Genomic DNA, 11,496 nt, shown 5'->3' on the forward strand with positions numbered 1-11,496 from the left:
TGAGATGTGAGAGCTATAATTAGATAAATGAAACCTATAATCTGACTGTTATAATGAATGTTAACATGGTAAAAATCTAATTCCTGACAATCTATAAATTGATAGGTTAAATATTCTGTAAATGTATAATCCTGAACTCTTTTTCAGATAAAAATAAAATTGAGATTGAACAGGTGAATTTGAGCTCTTGTAAGTTGTAACCCAGAAAAAAGAAAAAAAGAAAAAAATAATGGTTGGTATCTAGTAATTGATTCTAGTAGTTGATCTTATTTATAAAAATTAACAATCTCTTTCAACTCTGATAACAATTCTTATATTTTCCAGTTTATTAAAAAGATAACACCAAAAAAACAAAAAAAAAACAGATACATCAAAAGATGGCATAAATATTCTCAACCAAATTATAACACAGCCACAAACTAACCCATCTTTATATTCTAATCAATTGCTAACAGAAATACAAATTCTTTTGACAAAACAAGATAAAAAAAACAGAGACATAAACCACAAAAAAGAAAAATGCTAATCTTACGAAGGAACAGTTGCCGTCTTCTTGAAATCAATTTTGTCAACTTTCACCTCTCCATCGATCAACTCATATACATAGACCACAACACGAAGGCTGTCTATGTCCATTAGCACAAAACTAGGGTTTACATCATATGTAATGCTGCTATAGGCACCTGTTGCTGAGCCTGGATTTATGACGACACCACCCTCATGCTTGTACGCCTTAAACTGATGGGTATGACCCGTTACAAGAATGTCAACATCTAGCTGCCTCTGGAGCATTGCCAGTGAATCCAAGTCACCCCACGGCACTACCTGTCAATATGCAGATAGTAAGGAGCTTATTAATCATATAAACATTGAAGGGGGTAAAGATGTTAACACAGCAGTTTTGGCTTCGTGCAGCACACGGACTATAGAATCAAAACAGCGCTCAATATGGTTTGTTTGCTGCATATAGCCAAAACTGCCCTGTTAAAATCTTTACCCCTAGATCCAATGCAGCTACTAGAACATTGATCGAATAGATCAACTACATAAAATGGAAAATAAATAACTTCAGTTAAGAAAATAAAAATCCCAATTTGAAAGCTAGACTATTCTGTTATATATATGAACAAAATAAGTATACATAATGTTGACTATAGAAAAAGTGTATAATTCCAAAACAAATAAAAAGAAGTGCTACCTGATGGCCATGGCATAAGCCAAGTTTAAATTGACCAATGGTTAGTGTCTTGGTTTCGGGATACCTTGCATCCTCATCATATTCCCCGCGAGTTATATGCAGGTCGGGACATAGGCTTTTCAGATAATCATGCACCTCCTATGTACAAAAAGAAATAAAAAAAAGTACAAAATTAAACAAAAACAGATTCATCATTTCAAAATAATTCTATGGTTGCAAGAATTAAAATTACCTCACCCAGAATTATTTTAAAATATCAAATTTGCTTCGAAACTATTAATTTGCTTAATGACAATGACATAGCATTGTTACTGTTCTTGTTGCACCATTAAAGATTTTAAAAGGTGTCTGGAGCTGTAAATATAGAAATGACAAATAAAGGTTATGAAGGAAATGGACAAATTCAATTTACACCCCAAATCTCCACTCACCATCCTTTTACAACCCGCCAGAGAAACTTAAAGGGAGAATACTATAAAAAAATGGTTAGCATATTAATATCCAATGCTTGCACTTGCTATTACGTGAAGAACCAGGGCTTTAAACAGCATACTAAATAATCAGGTTCAAATAGCTAAAAAAACAATCAATTCTGAAAATCATAATGCTTATTAGGAACTTTTTGCAATCTTTTGGATCGAAGATTATAGTAGGGACAGAAAGGTACAAATCATAACATTTCAAGGCCAAAATACAAATTTTAATCTTTTGGGAACATATGGGTAAAAAGTGGTACATCAGGACCATTCTGGCAATTCAATACAACTAAAACACTGCATAGCTGATATGAAAAAAAAGGGAAAAAGAAATACCGTCCTGTAATAAATCAGTATATATTATTATTTATTTTTAAAATGGTACTTGGGAATGGTATGAGATTTATAATTTAAAATTATAAATCTGAAGAGCTGAGAGTAATCCTATTGTGCTTGAAACCATCAATTATGAGTTATGACAAATCAAATATGATATATGAATACTTAACTTGAGAGGAAAAATTCACTTTGACAAGAGAAAAAAGCAAGGCTGTTAGGGTTTGAATTAATCGAGCAGCTCTTAAATCTGGTTTCAAATCTAAATCCATACTCACAATTTAGTGGTAGTGTTAATTAAAAATTTAATTCATAACCGATCAAACAAGATACCAATTCAACCAATCCAATTATTCAAGCACATACTTGATACTTCAACAGCGGCATAGGAGAGGGAATTTCAGCTGGAAACTATTTTTCAAAGTTCAGGGTAGGGCAATTGCTTTACCCTAGGCCAATGTGGGTCTGCCCCTGTGCATGCATGATGTGACTTATTTAAATAGATTAGAGGAGATGGGAAGATATAGATAGAGAGAGAGAGAGAAGCATCTGCCAAGCATTTCCAAAGAAAAAGAGAGCAGGAGAGAAAGTGTGTTACTTTTATATTTGTTAATGAAATTATAGTTCACAGTCACTGCCAATGTTCCAAAACAAGTAAAAAGAAAGAAAGAGATAGAGCAGGAGCGAAAGATGATTATTTAGTACACAGCCTTTCCTCAGTTTACGGTAACTAAAGTTCTGAATTACAAATTCCAATGGACATTTCATAACATGTTAGACTACAGAACCAAGAATTTCCATATATCAAAAGAAAAACAACGAAAAAATGAAACTAACAGCACTTGCCACAATGAAACCATTATAATAAAAAAATTAGAACACAACAGAAACACTAAACCAAGGGGCAATTATGGGACAACCCAATTTGACAAGACCAATTAATTATAATGTTTTAGTTGCATTGACATCAGGAGCAATGAATCTACTTGTGGTTTTAAGAAATATTAGGTTGGAGAACTTTGATGGATAGATTGCATTTGCTTGACAACTAGATTAATATCTTTATTTTTAAAGTTCAAATAGTTGATCTGAATCGTTCAACATGATCTCCATATGAAAAGGAAAATGTGCTTGTAGATCAAATTTTACAATTTTTAGAATATTTTTCGATAGGTAGAAAATCACTTGATATAAAATTCCAAACCATTCAAAAGTAGTGATTTCTACCAAGATATTGATCCATAGTACTGACCAATCTGCGCTATGCATAGTATAATAGCCTCACTTAAGTATAAAAGCTACATTGTTTGGTTATACTTGATCAACAAAAAAATGAAACCAATAGAGCCAGTTCAACTCTATAACAATAACAAACTAAACAGTGGACTAAATATCTCTCTTAGACAGTTCAGGAAGCAACTGGCGTATCAGATATTAAGAGCTCAAATATATTTATCCCAAATAATTATAAACAGATTAAATGTGCATTTTTTACTTGTCACATCCAGAAAAGAAGAAATAGTTGAATACCATATTTATACACGTATATATGGTATTTTTTATGTTATACTAGTATTTCCCTTGAGCAAATTCATATTTGAATCCCACATGTATATAAAAATTGTTCCATTATGAACCCCATAGTTGTAATTTTATACTTTTAATATGATCATTCCACTGATAGAAGGGATACCAGTACCAGTAAATACAGGAACCATAGGTAGTTATCAGTAATGAAACCACAAACAATAAACAAACCAGACAGTAAAAGGGATACTAGTACCAGTAAATGAATCCAGCATCAGATCAGGTCAAACTGAAATTTTACCAGTAAATGAATAAAAGTTTATTTAACAAAGTTTACCTTAATACAGAGATTCCCCGTGCAAATAATGTGCTGGATCTTTCCAGGTACAAGCATAGACTTGAACTTAGCTGGCAAATCAGGTGCCCTATGTGGTATGTGCAGATCTCCAATTGCTAGCACCAAAACCATCTTCCCTTTTTCGCTTCTTCTTCTTCTCCTTTTACTCGATTTAACGGTCGTGATCAATCAATTCCTCCTAAGTGTTCATCTGGACCTGTTTAGAACCCCACCCACCAAAAAAGGAAAAAACTAAATAAAACAAATTAACATTTGAACCTTAGAAAAGTCGATCAGGTTGATTTTAGGCGAGAAAACGCTTGAATCGGAAGAGACTCACCGAAGGAAAAGGGGGATTGATGCGATTGATTGATGATCGGATCGAAAGAGAGATTTTGGGGCAGCGTGAGGGTAAAGATTTTAACAGAGCAGTTCTGGCTTCATGCTTATGCAGTGCAGTTTTGATTTTAACAGTATGTGCTCTGCATTAAGCAAACATAACTCTGTTAAAATATTTTACCGCAGCGTCAATCGAAGAATGTTGAGTTGATACAACTTAGGTAACAGAGTATTTCTTTTTAGATCTAAACTGTTCGATCATCATCCGGAGAATATTGTAGCGGCGTGCTTTCTTATCAGACGGTCTAGATCTAAACAGAATTATTTTGATACCTCAGAGAATATTGACTTCAATATAAGTATCTTTTGTTAAATTAATTTCGGGTGGGACCCAAGATTAAATTAACGGGCTGCTGAGCGGAGAATTATTTTTTGGGCTGTAGATTTTGGGCTTCATCATTGGGCCAGGTATTATTTATTTTTGTTCGAGTGTTGAGCTAAAAGATACAAGATTTTTTTTATTTTTATTTTTTTAAATTGACTGGAACTATTCTTCTTGTTTTTTTTTAGAAAATGGAGGCGTAAATCCTTTCAATTTTCAATGTTATTAAAGTACTTCTATTTGGATTTTTGAATCTGTAATCTTTTACATGAAGAGTATTTTTCTTTGCTAGTAAATGAAATAATGATTTTTTAATATTACATGGATGTATTTTATAAACGTAGATAGAAATATTTTATATTTATTTTATCTAGTTTTAATATATGAGTAGAGATTCATTCACAATAGATTTCGACCGTAAAAATAATTTATACTTTTGAAATTCGCGTTTGGAAAGCGGTTAAAAATTTATGCATATCATGCATTTTGAATATTGATACCATGCATCTTGCTTCGCAGAGATTGTAGTTAAATTGGTTTGGTAAAATCTATAGTATAAAAATGATGAATTTTAAAATAAATTTTATTCATCATTGAATGAATTAAAATTGTAGTGGTCAATATTTAATAATGACGCTGTCAGGATTTGAATCAGAGTGAACAAACTTAATAACAATTCAAATTTCATCAAAATAGTAGAATACAAATTAAAAAAATACAAATTGCATCATGTGCTAAAAAATTTAGACTTCGCTGGATAGGACCTTGCATGTCGAATGGGACCTTCTCTCCCACTGAATCGATAGTACCTCATACTCGCCATGTACATTGTTGAAAGTAGCTGTTTAAGTCTGACTAGGACCCGCTATAAATTGAATGCGTATGCTCTGCATTAACACAAAAGAGAATCTTTTGAATTAATGAATCTCAACCGTTTCATTTTAGACGGAGTCAATCCAACTCTGCCTATAACATAGGAACTCTATTAGTGCGAATCTAGTCCGCACGAACTTTACAGCAGATCAGATGGTTGTGAACTTGTGATGTATTAACTCAAAATGGAGGTTGGAACTATTGTCTATATATACCATGGAAATATGCTTCCCCTTGTAACTCCAGGAATTGGTACTGAGTTCCTGCATTGGCAGTCATATTGTACATAATTTGTCAATAGTGACAAATAAATTAATTATTCGGGACGGTTTGGTTTGGCGGGATCAAATTTGTGGTTCAGGAATAATTCGAGCATATTTCAAAAGTAATTCAAAATTATACATTGAGTTCATATCGGAGATCTCAATCCCACGAAGGAGCTAAAAAATGCAAATTATTCGTGAATAATTCATAAAATTCTAGAAAATTCATAAAATTAGCGAATTATTGGTGAATAATTTGGTCAATGTTTAGTCAACCGAATAATTTATTGTTCAGTTCACTGACACCTAAAAACAAATTATTCATGAATCTTGTCACTATACCAATATTTTATTGTTGTTAATTATAAACATACTGCTTTCTTGGCATATATGGCATTAATTTATTCTGGTTGTAAACCGAGTTCATATTGGCCCTTATCCAACCCAAGCGATGGTAAATAATCTTGGTTATACCCCTAAAATTAACTCAGTTCCGACACTATAATCAACAGTACATGTGGCTCGTTTATTATTTCACCACCAATGTAAATATTTACCCCTATAATTTTGGTTTAACTAGTCAATTAATTAACATAATATTTTCTAATTTCCAGACTACTACAAAATATAAATATTTAAATAAGGGTACAAATTAAATAGTATCTAGAGAGACCGGTTATAACTTTCAGTGCATTTTTGCTAATAATTAAATAGTATTCTGTCGAGGCTCAGATCTACTCTGCGCACCAGAAAAGATCGGTCGGAAGACTAGATTTGTGATTTGTTAATTCTTTGACATTGCACACAACTATTATATTTTTCAGGTTGTTGTTGAAGTCAGAGGCCTTCGTCAGGCACTTCATGTTTTCCATAATTTAAAGTTAAGTGCTCAACATGATGTTATAATGTGCGTGGAGACCAAACTTTATATTTATTTTGGAAATTAATTATTTTCTATTTTGTTACATAATTTTTAAATATCCTAAAAAAATATTTTTTTTTTTGCAAAAATGTAAAATTTGATGTCCAAACATGATAAGCACTTCAAATCGACTATTTAAACATTAAAATCACATAAATGAAGTGCTTGGATGAATGTCCCTATCGCATAAATAGTCGTCATCAAATTCAATTTACTTTTCTACTGCTCCCATTTTTTTTTTCTGAGGGCCCTTCTTTTTGGGTAAATTCATGGCCTTGTTTTGAAATGGATGCTCTAAAACAAACTAGAAAGCTGTCCAATGTTCGGTTAGAGCCATTCGATTCACGCTAAAATTCGCGCACACCTCAATCACACAAATCTTAAGGATTACGCACGAATGCAATTCGGATTGCACGGTTCAGATCCAACATCAGACCAAATTTAGTGCAATGCCCAACTGACACCCCCGGTTCCAACTACAAAGAAGTAGAAGAACCAATGTGCGTAACTCGGAGAGACAATCAGTTGGTGGAACCAGCCAGGGCGCCGCTCGATCGCTCCTTGTCAGATCCGCTTCTTGTCAGATTAATTTGTGTCGATTGCTCAAGATTATGGAATTTGAAGTTAGAAGTAATGAATTTTGAAGGGAACTAAGAGAATGAAAAAGAGGAATATAGATATATGCAAACAATTTCATATCACCGATTTCATGCCTTGTTTATAGAAAAATAAGAGAATGTTCAATATAAGCAGTCCATGAATTCTCAATAACTCTGGTTCTTGAAAAATAAGTGTAGGTGCAGGACTCCAATTCAACTAAACATGTTTTTTCTATTCCTACAACAGCCCCAAATTGATAGTAGCAAGACAATTGAAGTTAAAGAGAAATTATCCGTGCTAGATAAAGTTATGCAGTACAATCTCAGGCATCCATTCCATTAACCGACAGATCAATGCGGAGAGGGTAAATGATAAGGAAATGAAGAGGACTAATGACAAGGAAATGAAGAGGGTAAATATTGTGCACATGCAAATTAAAATTCAATTGCACAGAGAAAAAAACTTGAAAAACTAATCATAATAATTTAATTACTTACTTTTTAAAGAAAAAAATAATTCAATGTCCCAAATTCAACGTGTACAAGTAATGTTAACCACTTACAAAATTGTTTCAATCCAACAAGTAATGGCAACAACTATGTAATAAATAAATAACTAAATATTTAGTACTTGCATTCCATCTGAAACAAATCCTAGCTAGATAAAAATCACTCATCTAATAAAAATAATTTGATATTCTCAGTAACATCCTTACATAAAAATTACTGATCATCTAGTCAAACAACTTGATCCCATTATTGTAATCTGGACATTGCTTCACATATTTTTGCAATTTTTCCTTATCAGCTGTCTTTCCCTTGCAACTTGGTTTTGCCGCAAACATATAGCATGGTTCCATTGAAGTTTCTCTAACACATGACATACCAGGTATATTTTTATTCCAAATTGTCATTAAAATTACCGGTTTGATCCCTGCGAGACCAGAACTGACAGATCCAAAAGTGGACCAACCACTTGTCATAAGCACATCACACAGACTAAGCAAATATATCTCTGCAAGTGCTTTTTGATTATGTGATTGGTTCTCAGTTTTTTGCTCTTCTTCATGGCTTGGTTGGTAAACACTTACCAACTCTCCAGTTTTAACCGAGTGCTCATAGTACATGGATTTGATCTTCTCATAGTAATATGAATACAATGATGCAACTAAAATTGCTTTCGAAGGATTTTTCTCATTCGGTTTGAAGGCTTTTGTTCCATTGAAATCAAGTTCAGGAAGTATACTTTCCATTTTAGAGCATTTTTGGATCTGTTGGAATATAACATCCGAAGAAACATTTGTGAAAAAAAAAACGCGTACTTGTATACCAATTTTCTCATCAGCCTTGGCAAGGTAAGACATGTAGTATCTCCTGACTAATCCCCAGACATTGTTACTGGGATGAATTAAATAATGTGCTAGTAAGTAGAACACACTCTCTTTTGCTGGAAATAACCGGCCGAGTTCTTCTTCAAACATAGTTGTTGATGAGTAAAGAGATGGGAGAAAGTATTGATCGGATTTTAGTAACAACCAATTGACCTTTCTGAGGACAATTTGATCGTCATTGCAAAAAAACAAACCATCTAAATCATGATAATCATATACTAGATGGACATAGACATAAGAGGGCAATGACTCAACCTCGGTATTAATTGAAGTATTGCTTATTATAACATGCTTATCTAGCATGTTACCATATGTCACATTAGAGTTAACATTGAGCTCATTTAGGTTTTTGATAGGAAAATCAGGAGGCAAAATCCATGAGGTATCAGGGAATGGTTCACAAAAGAGATCAACCAATTCATCATTCAATTGAATTAGCATAACTCTATTGGTGAGAATAGCATAGAGAAAGGTACTTGTAAGGGAAAGTATTCGGTTACCTAACCCGTTATGAGGGATCCAAACCACATAGTTGCACTCCATCGGTTCTATACTACTGTGACCTGAGTTCAATTGCTGAATCGACTTCTCATAAAGAGGTGTATTTGGGCCGCATTTTTTGTGGAGATCTTCATAATTTCTTAGCTTGTGCAAAAGGTATGAAGATGGCATGTATGTAAATGATTTACGGAACAATGACCACTCGTATCGGCTCAGACATGATTCTTTGTCAAAGTTTGAGGGGATTAATCCATGGAAATAGTTATTGTTGGATGGAGTAGAAGTCTGATTGGAACCATAATTCAAACCTGGATATGTAACAAAATTTTGTGAGCTATGAGAGCTCGTAAAGAAACAAAAAAGCATTTCATATATATACATCCTTTATGAAACCTTCAAATTACATATTTTGTTCTCTAATTAATATAGCGAATAACCTTCAAATTTCATGTATACCATATATTATTTTGAAGTGCATTGCCTACTAATCTTAAATAAAATAATAAGGTATTCATGAAGATTCAAAATTGAATTCAAAATAGTAGGACACTTTTCATTTTCTTTAGTAGTTTCTTTTATTGTTCAAAGTAAATTTAAAAAGTAATATTATGTTATGGACTGCGAATGATAAAATAGAGATATTGGCTAGTACATGTAAAAAAAAATGTTCTTTTGACTAATATGTATGATTAAGATTTTAAAAAACATGATCGTGCCCCACACTAAATCACCACTTGTCCAACTTGATAATGCAACAAACAGAACTGTTGCTTTAATTATCAATTAATCAATTTTTTATATTTTACTTTTGCTTTATACTGCAAATAGGAAATAAAACGTTCATACTTTTTGCCTCAATTATAAAAAAAAAACAATCATATATTTGGCCAAAATTTTAAAATATTATGCCGTATAACTTTCGTATATTGATTGTACGGAAATGATATTCTTATTGATCAAATAATACGGAGTTGTTAGAGGAAAATGATGTCAATTTTTCGCTCACGATTTGCATACGGGCTTCTAATATCATAAGTAATCATATTTAAATAATATAATTTGCTTAATAATTTTTATCCTATTTATTTTATATTTTTTGTTGTGATGTTAATGATTTTTATGTTAAATATAAATGTAAAATACCAAAAAAAAAACAATGCATAGAAAGCTCATCAAAAGTATAACTCATTTAACTCGTATAAACAAAAAATTAACTCGTATATATGTAAAATATTAGATGAGTTCGAAGAATTTACGGATGGATCAATTGGAAAAAGTAAATCCATTATAATAGGTAAGGTTAAAATTTTGACAAAATCCATTAACCCTTCCATTGTACATTCCTGAAGAAAGAAAGGTGGGATAGGATACATTTTTGGCAATTCATAAAATTTATACTACAAAAATTAATGTGTATTAATTACTTGAATTTTTTTTAACAAAAAACTGTTTATTAGACAAATTTGGATATCTATATATTAAGAAGAAGAAAAAAATAAACCAATTTGTTGGTAGGTAATATCTGCTACAAATTTAAAAAGAAAACAACAAACTAAGAAGGGATTAATTGCCTACTAATCTCAAATAAATTAAGATTAATGAATTAAGCCTCAAATAAATGTTTACCTTTCTCAATAGTAATAATTACATGACGCTGCCAGAAAAAGAGAATTAGAAGAGGCAATATCATCAAGCAAACAATCAGCACTGCTCCCCATTTGTTCTTCTTCACCTCATCATGCCTTGCCATCTCATCATTCCTTGCCATTTCAAGTCCCATATTTGCTAGCTACCTCTATATATCGATTTCACACTTTTATTTCTCCCATATATATTTACTTCTATTTATAGGGATATGCAATTGGTATATTAAATTTATTATATGAGGTACCTTCTTATGTCCCTAGCTTCTAAGAAACTTTATGTGCTAAGGTAGAAGTAATGGCCTTGTCATGCTTTCTGAGTTTAATTTCCTATAGTGCCGGCATGATATAAATACTACAAATTAATATTTTATTATTTCTTATTGTTGACTTTTCAACTATATCATTCTCATATATACATTTGTTTAATTGAACCGCCCCTTTGAAAAATAATGTTATTAAAATAATTTTAAAAATATATGTCCAACCATTGTCAAACATTTTTTTAAAAAAAATATTATTATATATTGTAGGATTGACTATTGCCAATTAGGTGTGGCAACGAGCTGCTCAAGAGCGAGGTAGGCCTCACTCGTAATCAGTTTGTTTGTGGACCTAGCAAAGTGAACGAGTTTGAATTTTAAGTTTCGAGCTAAAACTACTGACCAAAATTGACTCGTGGTTTGTCCAACCGAGCCACTAGAGCGAA

The 11,496-nt window shown here is 32.2% G+C and overlaps 1 protein-coding gene and 1 pseudogene across 2 annotated transcripts; both read right to left on the bottom strand.

Moving 5' to 3' along the window:
• Positions 1-352: 352 nt before the first annotated feature.
• MAG1 (Calcineurin-like metallo-phosphoesterase superfamily protein) lies at positions 353-4,330 on the bottom strand. Of its 2 annotated transcripts, XM_078302605.1 has the most exons (4): positions 4,215-4,330; positions 3,875-4,091; positions 1,199-1,336; positions 353-825 (listed from the first exon to the last, which is right to left on the bottom strand). In XM_078302605.1, the coding sequence occupies exons 2-4, from the start codon at positions 4,004-4,006 to the stop codon at positions 529-531; spliced, it is 567 nt and encodes a 188-aa protein (XP_078158731.1). In that variant the 5' UTR covers positions 4,007-4,091; positions 4,215-4,330; the 3' UTR covers positions 353-528. The 2 variants fall into 2 exon arrangements, with proteins under 2 accessions (XP_078158731.1, XP_078158732.1); XM_078302606.1 differs by lacking the exon at positions 4,215-4,330 and having other exon boundaries at positions 3,875-4,109.
• A 3,656-nt stretch (positions 4,331-7,986) lies between these two features.
• Positions 7,987-10,912, bottom strand: LOC144554410 (putative fucosyltransferase 8 pseudogene; annotated as a pseudogene).
• Positions 10,913-11,496: the final 584 nt, after the last annotated feature.

Source organism: Carex rostrata, chromosome 5 (genome assembly GCF_964058835.1).
Source record: "Carex rostrata chromosome 5, lpCarRost1.2, whole genome shotgun sequence".
Lineage (NCBI taxonomy): Eukaryota > Viridiplantae > Streptophyta > Magnoliopsida > Poales > Cyperaceae > Carex > Carex rostrata.